General features: G+C 39.2%; 2 protein-coding genes across 3 annotated transcripts in view; one reads left to right on the forward strand and one right to left on the reverse strand.

Annotated features, from left to right (window-relative positions):
• The window catches only part of LOC101742639 (high-affinity choline transporter 1), a 31,831-nt gene extending 18,056 nt beyond the window's left edge, over positions 1-13,775 (reverse strand). The window contains exons 1-7 of one of the 2 annotated variants that reach the window (XM_038011723.2): positions 13,099-13,775; positions 12,295-12,482; positions 11,214-11,321; positions 10,363-10,518; positions 3,420-3,718; positions 2,889-3,018; positions 629-827 (exon numbers count right to left, since the gene is read on the reverse strand). In XM_038011723.2, the coding sequence (XP_037867651.1) occupies positions 629-827; positions 2,889-3,018; positions 3,420-3,718; positions 10,363-10,518; positions 11,214-11,321; positions 12,295-12,460 (1,058 nt within the window). In that variant the 5' untranslated portion in view covers positions 12,461-12,482; positions 13,099-13,775. Of the gene's footprint in view, positions 1-628; positions 828-2,888; positions 3,019-3,419; positions 3,719-10,362; positions 10,519-11,213; positions 11,322-12,294; positions 12,486-13,098 lie in introns of both variants that reach the window. The other variant, XM_038011724.2, reaches the window with a different exon arrangement.
• Positions 1-14,554, forward strand: part of LOC101740450 (uncharacterized) — a 960,210-nt gene that overhangs the window by 24,820 nt on the left and 920,836 nt on the right. The window lies entirely within an intron of this gene.

Genomic DNA, 14,554 nt, shown 5'->3' on the forward strand with positions numbered 1-14,554 from the left:
AAATCGTACTTCTTATAGCTACTGATTACACGTGTTTTCATCATCATTATAGTCGGTTGCTCTTGGCAGAGCAGTCGTGGTCATGTGGAGTTCTTGCCTATTAAAGCCTTGACAGATGTTTTCCATAGTTAGCGAACCGAGGCCCGGCGCACACACTCGTTAAGTGGGGTTTCAGTAAGGTCTTTCACCTGATCAGTCCAACGCATGGGGATTCGTCCACGAGATCTCTTACCATTGACCCTACGTGCTTTAACTACCGGAGATATCCGAGCTCAATAAAATAATCCGATTAATTCCTTCCCTCCTTCTTCTTCCTAGCCGGATACTCATGGCAGAGTAGTCGTAGCTGTTCGATTCTACGATCGTCGATACGTCGATGCGATTAATGAACACAAATAAATAAATAAACTTTTGAAAAAAATCACACACAGCTGTTTAGGCTCTAATCTAAATAAACGATAGGTTCTAATCTAAATAAACGGGTAATCAAACAGTTGTCTGGAAGAGATCTCTTTTAGCGATAAGACCGCCTATTGTACAAACGTATCTGCTTGTTGACTGTTTTCTGATGTTAATTGTGTTTTGGTGTGCAATAAAGTATGTTCTCTCTCTCTCTAACAATACAAACCTGGCAAACATAGAAGACGCACTAAGCACGCTCGAGTCGGCCGAGGACATGACAGCAGCCGAGACAGCTCCAAGCCCAAAGAATGAGACAAACTCCGGTGTGAGATGTTGGAGTACCAGTGGCAGAATCATTGAGGTCTGCGCCGAGGTGAGCTCTCCATCCGGTGTGAGGTCTCCGTGATAATCCGTCTCGTTCCAGGCTGATTGGAAGGTTACAGAGACAATCTATACTAATATTATAAAGCTGAAGGGTTTGTTTGTTTGAACACGCCAATCTCAGGAACTACTGGTCCGATTTGAAAAATTCTTGCAGTGTTAAATAGCCCATTTATTGAGGAAGGCTATAGGCTATATAATATCACGTTAAGACCAATACAGGCGGAGCACCAAGAATCTTTCAAAAATCGATTTTGTTTCTCCTTTCGAGAGATTCCGATGCGTGCGGAAACGGTTAAAGCTTAAAGCTAAAACTAGGTATGACAGAATTGTTCCCCTTTAAAATTACAAAAAAAAGTCCGCGACAGTATATGTCTATAATTTAAGGTTGGTTCACTATAACTTAAAATTCCATTATTCAAAAATATTTTCACTGTCTACGTAAAAGAAGTCGCGCGTTAAATTTAGCGTTATGCCAAAGTAACTATTCCACGCGGCCGAAGTCGCGGGCAAAAGCTAGTCTCATCATACTCTATTAACTATCAGTTAAGTTACATCTACATAATTACAGTTCGATTAGCCTAGTCACCAAACAACTTAAGGAGATAACTTGCAGAAGAAGTACCTCCATAACATAATCGAAGAACTTGTACAAGACATGTTCAGTTAAAATGATCAATATTACGCTTTAAGAAAAAACTGCGACATGACTATTTGAGGTTTTACTGGTGGTAGGACGTCATGTGAGTCCGCACGGGTAGGTACCACGACCCTGCCTATTTCTGCCGTGAAGCAGTAATGCGTTTCGGTTTGAAGGGTGGGGCAGCTGTTGTACTGTAAAAACTGAGACCTTACAAATATTATCTCAAGGTAGATGGCGGCATTTACGTTGTAGACGTCTATGGGCTCCGGTAACCACTTAACACGAGGTGGGCTATGAGCTCGTCCACCCATATATGCAATAAAAAAAAAAAAAAAAAAATTGTACTGTTAAAATGATCACTTTAAGAAAAAAGTGTGACATGACTATTTGAGATTACATTATGGATGATAGTTCCACAGACTTTACTGCTGTAGATTAGTAGTTAAGCTGTGTACCCATCTTGTACTATGTGATCATCAAAGCCTATAGACATCAACAAAAGTAGATAACAAAATGACTCAATAACTCATAAAATTTTAATGTATGAATACATCGCGGCAGAAATATTTTTTTAATCGAATTTATGAATGAATCCGTTTTATATCTGCTACTGCTTTAGCAAGGTTTCAAACTAACAAAAGCGTTTGGGGCTCACTCGCATACAGCCCCGGAATAATGATAAGGTAAATTTATGTTCCTCGATCCCTTGGCCCCTGATAGAGTTTTCGAAGTAATCTATCGGAAAATTCGAACATAAACTTGACTTGAATCATAAATACATTTGGTTCTGTTTAGGTTTAGAAAAAATGATGGAAGTTTTCATTGAGTTTTAAACTACGCACCAATATCACCTGTTAAAACGTTGAAAAAAGTTGTACACAATTATAGACGTAACTAAGGCGGAACATAAATATATCGACACGTGTCCAACAAATACTCACGATCTTAGGTTTGATACAAAAAATAAGTTTTTTGTTTAAAATTATTTATATAATATTTTTTATTAAAAAATATTTGCCATTATATTGTTTTTTTTTGGAAAAATTGCAACGTACCTGGCGGTATATTGAAAAGGCGATTTGATTTTATTATTTAAGCTTTTCATTTCGCAATAATATCATCTCCAAGGTTAGGGTGTTTTAACCAGTGAATTGAAAAATGTTTTAACTAAATGAATTATTTTTATACTGCCTACTAATAGGCATGCGGTTGTGTGTATGCGTGCATGTGTGTGTGGTATGTGTGTGTGTGTGTGTGTGTGATGTGTGTGTGGTATGTGTGTGTGTGTGTGTGTGTGTGTGTGTGTGTGTGTGTGTGTGTATGTTGCGTGTGTAAGTGTGTGTGTGTGTGTGTGTGTGTGTGGGTGTGGGTGTGGGTGTGGGTGTGTGTGTGTTTGTGTGTGTGTGTGTGTGTGTGTGCGTGTGTGTATGTGTGTGTGTGTGTGTGTGGATGTTTCTCTCACCAGTGCCCTTAGCTATAGCCCCGATGAGAACTGGTGGGATGGCCATGAAGATGCAGCCAATTGCAGCTACATAGGAGAGCACCTGCGCTCTGCCTGCTGTCTTGCTGCTCAACACTCGTTGGAAATAAACCTGAGTAAAATAGCTAAATTCAATTGTAATTCAATGCAATTGAGACGATTATCCCGCACTTGTAACCGAGCATTCGAGAAGAAATGCATTTTTAGAATGAACACATTTCACTATAGTTTCAGTTGTGGCACTAATTGACTTAAGCACTAAATGCACCTAAAATAAATCGGTCTAAATCAAAGTCTTCAAAACCCCCGTCCTGTCTATTTCTGCCGTGAAGCAGTAATGCGTTTCGGTTTGAAGGGTGGGGCAGCCGTTGTAACTATACTGAGACCTTAGAACTTATATCTCAAGGTGGGTGGCGCATTTACGTTGTATATGTCTATGGGCTCCAGTAACCACTCAAAACCAGGTGGATGTGAGCGGTCCACCCATCTAAGCAACAAAAAAAGCAATCTCACCTGCCAAGGAATCCCTCCAAAGATCAGCAATAGACCATAATCGATATAGAACCAATAATAGTCCGAATCCACCTTCCCTATCCAGTCCACCTCCATGGAGCTCAGCGGCTTCACGTGAGGGTTCGCCCAAGCGAACGGTATACACATCCATAGACCGATGAATATGCAGAATAACTGAATGACGTCTGTGTAGGCCACGGAGTATAGGCCTCCGAACAAAGTGTAGAAGACTGCCACGCATGCGCTGAAGATCACAGAAGTGCGTTGATCCATGTCGATGATGACGGCCAGGGTTGCACCTTCGGACAGAGCATGTCGGTTAGAAAACACTAAACTAAAGATACAGTGTAAAAACACACACTAACAGAGATGATGTTTAAAATCTTGATGTGTATATAATTTTGTTTTTTCTACCTAAGCTGATAGCCTTGAGAGGCTATTTCAGCGTAACCTTAACTAGTAGGTGAGCTCACGGGGCTCAAACCGGAGTGATGCTAACACTGGCCCTAGCAAGAGCAGTGCTGCGTAGAAACTACCACCTGATCGGAAACGCGACCCACTGAGAAGATCCGGCGAGAAACTTAGTCGACTGTATAATATAATAAGAACAACAGGTAGACCTATAACCAGATGGGAAGACGATATTAAAGAAATAGCTGGTCCAAGCTGGATAAAAAGTAGTTGAAGACAGAATCAAATGGGCATCACCGGAGGAGACCTTCACCCAATCTGGGGTTCCGGTAGATTAAATAACTACATAATATTAAGTAAACATAACTACTAATTATATTAAGTAAGTGATAAAAACTATATTATAAATTTTATTTTATATTATAAATTAAAATCAAATAATAGATTTTAAGTTATGTAAATTTACTGGAAATAAAAAGGCTTTATTATTATTAGTATTATATAATATCCCAAATAAAACAACTGCTCAATACACAATGAAATCATGTAATAATAATTCTTCTCATATTACTATCATTTGGTATTTAAGTTACATAGCGCTATATAATATCTCAAATAACTAACTGGAAACAATTTAAGCCACTGATAAAAATGTGGAACGTTAACCAGAAAATACACCTGTTTCCGAATTCACACAATCTCGGTGTAATTTAGCGATCAAATTCACAAGTCATCACGTAGGAAACCTTGCACATGAACTCATTGTATGTTATCCTCCCGTAAGCCGATTCTACCTATCCCTTGAATAGGAAACCTTTTTGCCCCTAAATTAGATAAGTTTTGTGTCATGTAAGCAATCGAAATATACCAATGCAATTAACGCCTGTGCATTTTTTTTATTGCTTAGATAGGTGGACGAACTCACAGCCCACCTGGTGTTAAGTGGTTACGGGAGCCCATAGATATCTACAACGTAAATACCGCCACGCACTTTGAGATATGAGTTCTAAGGTAAATTTAGTATAATTACAACGGCTGCCCCACCCTTCAAACCGAAACGCATTACTGCTTCACGGCAAAAATAGGCGAGGTGGTTGATGGTACCTATCCGTGCGGACTCACGCGAGCTCCTACCACCAGTAATTACGCAAATTATAATTTTGCGGGCTTGATTTTTATTACACCATGTTATTCCTTCATCGTGGAAGTCAATAGTGAACATTTGTTAAGTACGTACTTCATTAGAAAAATTGGTACCCGCCCGCAGGATTCGAACACCGACGCATCGCTAGATACGAACGCACCGGATGTCTTATCCTTTAGGCCAGGACGACGACGTTATGTTGCTTTACAATAACAGCCTTAACTGAAACTACATATTATTCGAGCTATGTAAGCTCCACATTATGTAGGTGTCTGACAGGGAGGGGAAGAGTGATGAATGTTTAAAAAAAACGCGTTTGCAGCTGAAGTAGCTTCTAGAGTAACTTAAAAAAAAAAGTGGTGTTGTGGGACGAATAGGAACAAAGTTCCTTATCATAAAAATGTTAATTTTAAGTTCTATTATAGGTATAAAGAAAATAAAACTGGAGGTTTCGCAACAACCCACGCTAACTCGGTAACGTGCGAACTTATTGTGGTACACTTCATTCACGGTTGTTTGCATAAGAGTTAGTGTATTGCGCAAACGAACGCTCCGAGATCGTGGTCAATGAATGATAAAAAATATGTTATTTTTTGTACGTTATTACAAAGTTAAGTCGTACATTGTGTGCATTTCTAATAAAAATCTTACGTTACGGACGTTTTTTCCCGGTTAAGGTACCCCTCCGCATCGTCCCATAAGGAACTTCGTTCCAAAAATTATAATCGATCGAATTAGAAGGCGTTACTTTCGTAAGTATTATAACTTAGTCAATATCCACCCCAGTCTCCGGTTTTAGGTTAATCGCTTCATTTAACGTAATAGCTTATGCGCTATCACCGAACATTACTGGGAGTAACGCCGAGCGATCTCTTACATGGATTTATCGTTTATTGTAACCACACGGATTGAACCGTTTAAGATGCTATTTCAATGAAATTTATTAAAGCGATACCCGTCGCCTGCTCATCAACAAACAAGAAACGGTAAGCACTTGTGAACACATTTCATTGCCACTGATAGAAATACTGAATACCTTTTTGCTGTTGTATTATATAGATCCCTATGGAATAAGAGATCCCAGCACACTCTGTACTAAGTGACTTTTTTTTTATTGCTTAGATGGGTGGGCGAGCTCACAGCCCACCTGGTGTTAAGTGGTTACTGGAGCCTATAGACTTCTACAACGTAAATGCACTACCCACCTTGAGATATAAGTTCTAAGCTCTCAAGCATAGTTACAACGGCTGCCCCACATTACAAACCGAAACGCATTACTGCTTCACGGCAGAAATAGGAAGGGTGGTGGTACCTACCCGCGCGGATTCATAAGCGGTCCTACCACCAGTAAGAACTGGAAGACTAAGAAATGACTATCGAAACTCATAATAATCTAAATGAGAATGTCGCTGCGGCAGGACTTCGCATGAAGTCAACGTGCCCTCAAGAGTAGGACGGCTGGCGCATTCGTATCGAGCGATCCGATTAAGTCGGTATTTGAATTCGCGGGCCGGTACCAATTTTTTTAAATGAAATACGTCCTTGAAGGTCCTTGACAAATGTAGCGTCTTGTGAGACCGCGCGGGTAAGTACCACCACCCTGCCTATTTCTGCCGTGAAGCAGTAACGCGTTTCCTTTTATTTTCCTTTATTTATTTTCTTATTATAACCTTTATTTTTATTAAACTTTAATTTAATAAACAGATCAGTGCAAAATGCTAGTATCGATTTACCTGTTTATACCTGGCTACCCGAGAGTTGTGACGGGAAAAGAATAGGCAACCTAACGTTTGCATATTCTATGGGCTTCATACTTTCGATTGGTATGGAATTTGTCTAACATCAAACCGGTCAAATGTTTAAAAAAAATTATTTTAAAATTATTAATTAATCATATCCCGGACTGAAATTTTATAGACAATCCATATACAATATATTTATTGGTATATTAAATTTAATATGAAATACGTTTTATTAAGTAAACATCTCGGTGAAGATCGTTTTATAACGGGATCTTAGACTATATTATATTATATTATATCATACGCAAATGTCATACCACAGCATATTATATATGCGAATGCTTGAGGAATACTTAATACATAATATGTAATATACATGCATGATCCCAATCTCAAACTTCGAATCCTTTGATAAGTTAGTCTCGTGTTTCCCATCATAGTTAATGGTTAATTACGCCAAGTTTGCATATACACATAACTGCTTCGACAGTTCCAACCAATAACGATAAAATCACAAGTATCTTCGCTGATATACGACAATTGTGATTAAGATATTGATTTTACTGGAAGTATATATAATTCTCTTCGGATTATGAGAATCGTATAGATAACTTTAACAACTTTTACCTACCTACGGCTTCATGTTGAGTTTGTCATTTTCTTTTTATTATTTCTGACGTTTAATAACTTTACAGTGCCCTAGACACGTCCTTACGGATCCATCAGATCCAATAACCTTTGCATTAGACGCCTTCAGCTCTAACACTAGGAGCAGGCTTAGGGACCCCGGTAACCGTACTCGTCGAACTCGACAAAGAGTTCGCCGTGCAACCTAACTCATGAATCAGCTCGCCGAGTTTCTCGCCGGATCTTCTCAGCGGGTCGCGATTCCGATCCGGTAGTAGATTCATTCGCGAAGCAGCTGCTCTTGAGCTATTAGGTCTCCTTCGGAGGCGCTCGGGTAGCTGTTAGCAAATCCCACCCCTCCTGGCTGAGCCTTTGCTCGCCCACCTGTCCTGGTGAAACTGGAAAGGCCTCCGGGCCACCAGTAATTCTTCAATCATAAAAAAAAAAAACTTTACAGTTTTTGTGGTCACGGACGATTGGTACTGGAAATATTTTTTCAAGGCGACATTAATGTCGTAATGTCCATGACACTTAATATCAGGTCAACGGCCCACTCGTCAGCCCATTCGTTAAGACAAGACAAATGAGCTGACGAGTTATTTAAGAATAATAAAAATAATAATAACTGGGAAAAAATCACGCAGCGTCCTTCGGCCCCAATTTAGGATTCCCTGTTCTATGAGCACCAGATACTGACAAACATACTAAAATACGTTTAAATATATTCACATATAAATAAATTTATTGCTTAGATGGTTGGACGAGCTCACAGCCCACCTAGTGTTAAGTGGTTACCGGAGCCCATAGACATCTAAAACGTAATTACGCCATCCACCTTGAGATATAAGTTCTAAGGTCTCAGTATAGTTACAACGGCTGCCCCTCCCTTCAAGCTGTAACGCATTATTGCTTCACAGCAGAAATAGGCAGGGTGGTGGTACCTACCCGTGCGGACTCACAAGAGGTCCTACCACAAATAACAGATAATAAACACCCAGATAAAGAGCAAACAAACCTCGTCATCACACAAAGTTTGCCCAATGTGGGAATCGAACCCGCGACCATTAGCGCAACAGTCAGGAGCGCTAACTGTACCACCGAATTAAACAAAAATAGTTTGTCTATATCACAAGTACACATATAAATTTCTTGTTCACCACACACATGTCAAATCAAATAACATTACGCGAGAACTACAAAGGCAGGTAAAAAATATATATCATCCCTTAACATCCTGTCACATTCACTAAGGGCTGCCCCCGAGGGCCCGTCTCACGTCTTTTGGAACAAGTACCATGTAATTGGGTACTAGAAATACAAGGTGAGTCCTTTGATGTATTAACATTTAATTTACTGCATTGGAAGTTAGAGGAGCTGCCCACGCGGTGAGATGTCAGGAACACAAGATAATATAAAGAGAGATAGAACTATGTTTCAACCTTTTGCGCGACAAAAATAAATCTTCATTACCTATTACGTGAAGCTAAAACTTTGTACCCCTTTTTATGAAAATTGCGCGGACGGAGGAGTATAAAAATTTTCACACTTATAGAGAATATAGAAAAGGAGAATGTAGAATGCGAATATTTTTTTTTAAATTATGAAATAGATAATAAAAAAATATTAATACATTAAATCAATAAAAAAACATTACACACGCTACCGTGTATTTGACACAAACACATATATAGTTATATACTCTTTGTTTATTGTCAAAATTTTGTTATTGCTTAAAGTCTGGTCAAATTAAAAATGGGCTAATATTGTTTATCTTTATATTTATTCGTCTATAGTATAGTCGATATCTGTGATTATAGAAGTATAATAAAATAGTCTTTGACAATAAAAACTTTCAAACTTATAATTTCAATTAATTATTTGTAGTCGAATTTTGACTTCTGGGGGACCACTAGTTTATATAATTTTACTAAGTGCTCCGATTTTTGGTGCGTGCGGTAGACACGCGCGATTTGAGAAATTGGTAGCACGCACACATACGCGGATAAAGACTGTACCAGATCCTCTATTAAGGGTTGTTTCTTCTAATATTGACGCCAGAGAGAGAGATAGATCAGCTTTCCGGACAATATAATAATAAAAGAATCCGGGTCTGCACAGAAACATTGAAGGAATTTCAATCTTAATATTTTACTCGAAGCGTATCCAAGCTACAATAGTATTCTTAATACCTTCAATTTATGAGCTGAAGTTGCTTCTTTGGAACACCTACACACGGCCTAAAATGTTTTTCTTAAACCAGATTTGAAAATACTTCTAAGCAAGCTTGGTTAACAATGTCAGTTATAACAGCGACAGTTACTTATGGTTTATGGTTTGTCTTTTCTTTTCTTTTTTATTGCTTGGATGGGTGGAAGAGCTCACAGCCCACCTGTTGTTAGTGGAGCCCACAGACATACGCAACGTAAATACGCCACCCACCTTGAGATATAAGTTCTAAGGTCTCAAGTATAGTTTCAACGGCTGCCCCACCCTTCAAACCGAAACGTATTACTGCTTCACGGCAGAAATAGGCAGGGTGGTGGTACCTACCTGTGCGGACTCACAAGAGGTCCTACTACCAGTACAACCAGTACCAGTACAGACGAGACAAGTCGCGACGATATTAAAAACAGTTTACTTCATTTTAAGCAGACTAAAAATTCCCAGGGAACCGTGCCAGACGAACTAAATATGACTTAGAAGCGGCGGATGCGTCCCGGGAGAGATAATTTTAAACAAACTACGTTTCAAACGTAAATATGATTATATTTGACCGAAACAATACGTCTTATAATAAAACCGAAAACTTAGACAATATGGTTGTAAATTTATAGCTTTCAATATCTAAACACATGCTTTTCAATGATTCAAAATAAAGCTTTATAAATCGACCTAAATTCCTGACCGGTTTTGAGACCGCCGAGTTTTAAGTCTATCTACCCTACCTCTGTACGATGGTAAATTGTTGTCAGCACCACATCGCCCGGTAATGCCCTCCATTAAACTACCACGTACTCACCAAGCGCAGCCAATATTCCAGCAGCCCAAAAGACCTCACCGCAGAGAGCTGGCAAGAACAGCAGACCTCCCATGCGACTTCCAAAAGAATCTTGTAAAGGGTCCAGCATCGTAATGTAGCCTTGACGACGCATTGGATTCGCGAAGAATATACCGCCTGTCAAACAACAGTGAGGAGTTTAGCTCTATTAAACGGTACGTTACCTACCCTACCTCCCATAAAACAAGCTCTATGGAGCATATGGTGTCAAACACAGAGATTCCAGGCTATAGGTTAGATACGGATTTTCCACAATCAAAATGGCTCTTTTCTATTATCGGTAAGTTTTGCTAGCGGTACATAAATTAAAACCTGGTTACTGGTGGTAGGGTTCTGTGTAGAAGCCCGCCCGGGTTGGTACCACCGTCCTGTCTATTTCTGCCGCAAAACAGTAATACTGTGTTCCGGTCTGAAGGACAGGATAGCCGGTGTAACATACATAAGGCTGCCCATCCAGGCTAGGATAGGCAGCGCATCTGAGTCACTGATGTAGTGTAGTTTGGATGTCTATGGGCGACGGTTATCATTTCCCATCAGATGAGCCGTAAGCTCGTCTGCCTATCGAAAGCAAAAAACCATGTCTAATCACACACCCAAAGATCCAAATTTCTATATATATTTAATGAATTATTTTAAATTGTTCGATCAATTGCAAGGATCCCGTGAACGTATTTCGAGGTAACCTAACGACCAGCTGGTGGTAAGTGGTAACCGTCGTTCATAAACATCAGCAATGTAGAAATCTACAAACTCATTTCAAACCTCGTACGTTTTCCACCCGAAATTTGAATAGTATTTAAATATCCACTTACCAAAGACCAGGGACAGGGCATATCCAAAAGGCGCCTGACACCACACCAGCCCCGACGTGTATATCGCTTCTGCTGTCCCATTGATATAGCCGCCACCAACCCAGGTCGCTATAACAGAATTGTAATTAGCTATTGGTATCTCAGACCGCACACGTAGCTCCATTTTCTTTACAAATACATAGCACTTTTCTAGAATATACCTTCCTATTCATCTTTTAAACACCTAGATAAGTCTGCTGAACTTATCTCAATTAGATTTAGTGCATCGGGCTTGTTTATCATTGGACAGGATATCAAATGGTCCGTTATTAAAAAATCAATGTACACAGTAGAATATGCTAGTTTAAAAATTTAAAATAGCAAAACCTATTAAAAAACAAAAAGTTCACATTAAGTTTTACATTTGATGTTTTTTTTTATATAAATATCTTCAATGTTTAAGACAAACTTCTACCGGGCTTATACTGTAGTTATTAAAATTTTAGACTTAACATCGTTTTGTTTACACTCGTATTTAACTTAAAAATAAGACTAAGAAAGACTAGAATTGCGTTAGAGACTTCTAACTTAGGTCCGACATCTAATTATATTAATGAGAGAGCATATTTTGCATCAAAACATCAAGGATATTAACAATTTCTTAAGGAACCAATTAAAACATTCTTGATAAAAATAACGCAGAACACATTTGGAGAATGTAGGTATAGTATATTTCAATTCTAATAATAGTAGAAACAATGGCCTTTGTTTTATAAAGAAATCTTAAATGTAGTAATGATTTTGACTCATGACTCAACTGTAAAACGTTCACAAATTTCAGACGGTGCAAATGCACAAATGCAATTTCCAGTAATTCTCTAAATTTATTAAAATAGTCCTTATTTTGGCTGTTGAAGACAGATAAACGGGCGACCTCATAAAAAAATAGCCACCGTCGCCAAATTGATAATAGCAATGTTTAAGTAACGTAAGGTGTACTCACGAGTGCTCATAACAACCAGTCTGTTAAAATTATATGCATTCTTGTTGTTGTTTCCTACCAATCGTTTGCTTAAAATAAATTTACAAATAATTAACCAACCAGTCATAGTAAAGATGCCGACGAACAGCCCAATGGATCGTCCCGCCAGCATTACCTCCTCTTCGGAGTCATTTCCCGGAGGCTTCTTCCTCCCAGCCCATATACCGACTGCCAGGATCAGCACGTAAAACAGAATGATGGAGATCACGCCGGCTATGTTTATCATCTTGACTCTTCTTGGGGTTTACCTGCTACCCATTAAATTATTTACTGATGGTACGAAATGATATTTTACTTATAGATTAGAGATGAGGTAATGAGCCATCTGGTGCTGGGTAGGTGGCCTACTAAGTTACTAATGCCGTCTCTGACCATAATACGAAGGTGAAATTTTCAATAAAAAAACAGAACTATCCTTGTTCCATATTTTTCCGCCTTTTTTAATAAAGCCATACATAAGGAGGAATTATTTTTTCAATCCCCTCAAAACTTCAAAATTATCTCCGAAAATGTACAACGCTACTCTGAGCTTAGGCTTATGGGGCCTGGAGGCCTATTAGATTTAAGGCTTATAGAACAACAAAAATGCCTAAAATCAGTTAGACCCATTAACTAATCAATCAGCATCATATTATTATAATGCAGTAGCAATTTTAGAAGTGTTAACGAACCAGCTCATAGTCCATTGAAATGTGACTTACATCATCTACTAAAAAATACTATATAGTTCAATCACTTCACCCTGGATACATTTTACCGTAATACTTATGTAAACTAAATCAATTTTGATTTTTAAACTACTTTTCGTAAAGGAATAAACCATTTATGTTGATTCACATGTATCATTGAGACGGTTGTACTTACGTATCCAAAAACCCGACGCTGATGTAATCCGTCGCACACTACACACTTACGTATTTAATTAAATCATTTGTTACAATTACAGTATAAACAATAACAGTGTTAGGGGCCGCTCGAGCGCTCGAGTTTCAAGTCCTATTGGGGATCAATGTCAATCCAGCAGCTGTCGCCCCATCGAAGCGAAGTTTTCTGCGAAGGGCTGTTCCTGGTCCTAAAACTTAGCCCGCACATGGGTGCCCGACATGAAAACGCGATTTCGCCTACACCCGCTCCAGATTAGTTCACGTGGACGGCAATGACAGCAGCCCGTATCGGCACCGGCCCGCGAACAGCTCGTGGATCGATGCTCTGACGTCATTGGTCGGAGCGGGTCGCGAGAGCGCATGCCTCCGACCTCCTCCACAACCTTTACTACGATCGGAGCGTAACGAATTTATACATGTACATAGCTGGTTCAACGATTAATCCCAGATGACAGCACCAAACCTAAATGTCAATGTATTATAAGTAAAATTATTGGCATAATTTACATTTAAGAGGTGGTGTATTTGTGAAGGCCTGGTATCAGGTCGTTTTTTCATTCAGAAATTGATTGATGGAGCGTTGTACGTAATGGCCGCTGGTACCTTCGGAGCTGGCTGGAGGGCGCGACCGGCTCGGGTCACAGAGTGCAATTTGTTAAGAAAAGCTCTGTAATAAATGTTACAGACGGATTAAGGCTCTCACAAGCTTTTCTGATTTATGTACGGATACTCACGTTTTTTTTTATTTCTTAGCTGGGGGAACGAGTTTACAGCCTACCTAGTATTAAGTAGTTACCGGAGCCCATAAACATCAACACAACCTGAATGTCGCAACCCACCTTGAGACCTGTCCCGCCCGTCAAACCGATGACTTTTTCGCAGCAGAAATAGACAGGGTGGTGGTACATACCCATGCTAGCCCCCAGGGCGCCCCAATCACCTTTAAAGTTTTAAAGAAGCGTGGCTTAATTTTTAGGTTTGTCTTAAAAATAGTTAATATTGTCACTGTTTTATACTAAACTATTGCTTATCCATATTGTGAAGTTTGTTAAATTTTACTGTAAAAGCATACCAGATCACAAAAATCTATTTTATCAATTAGATCGATTGAGGGTCTATTTTTAATTGTATTTTAGGAGCAATCAGGTAGAGGGGGAAAAGGTCGACCGAAGAAGACATGGATGGACTGAATGACGATATGAGAGAGAGGGAGAGGAGTGAGTGTTGAGCTGACGGCTGATAGAAGAGAATGGAAGAGAAAAATTAGCTGTGCCCACCTAGTGGGATAAGGTAAATAAAAAGAGGAAAAGGAGCAATCAAGAGGAATTTCAGGAGTACCTCAATCTTCCGGATCTTTTCAATATTTTTATTTTGTTTTAGAAAGCATCATAAACGAAGACCTAGGATGAGCAACTTGATCTGAAGTGAAGGTAACA

The sequence above is a fragment of the Bombyx mori genome, chromosome 6 (genome assembly GCF_030269925.1).
Source record: "Bombyx mori chromosome 6, ASM3026992v2".
NCBI classification, from domain to species: Eukaryota; Metazoa; Arthropoda; class Insecta; order Lepidoptera; family Bombycidae; genus Bombyx; species Bombyx mori.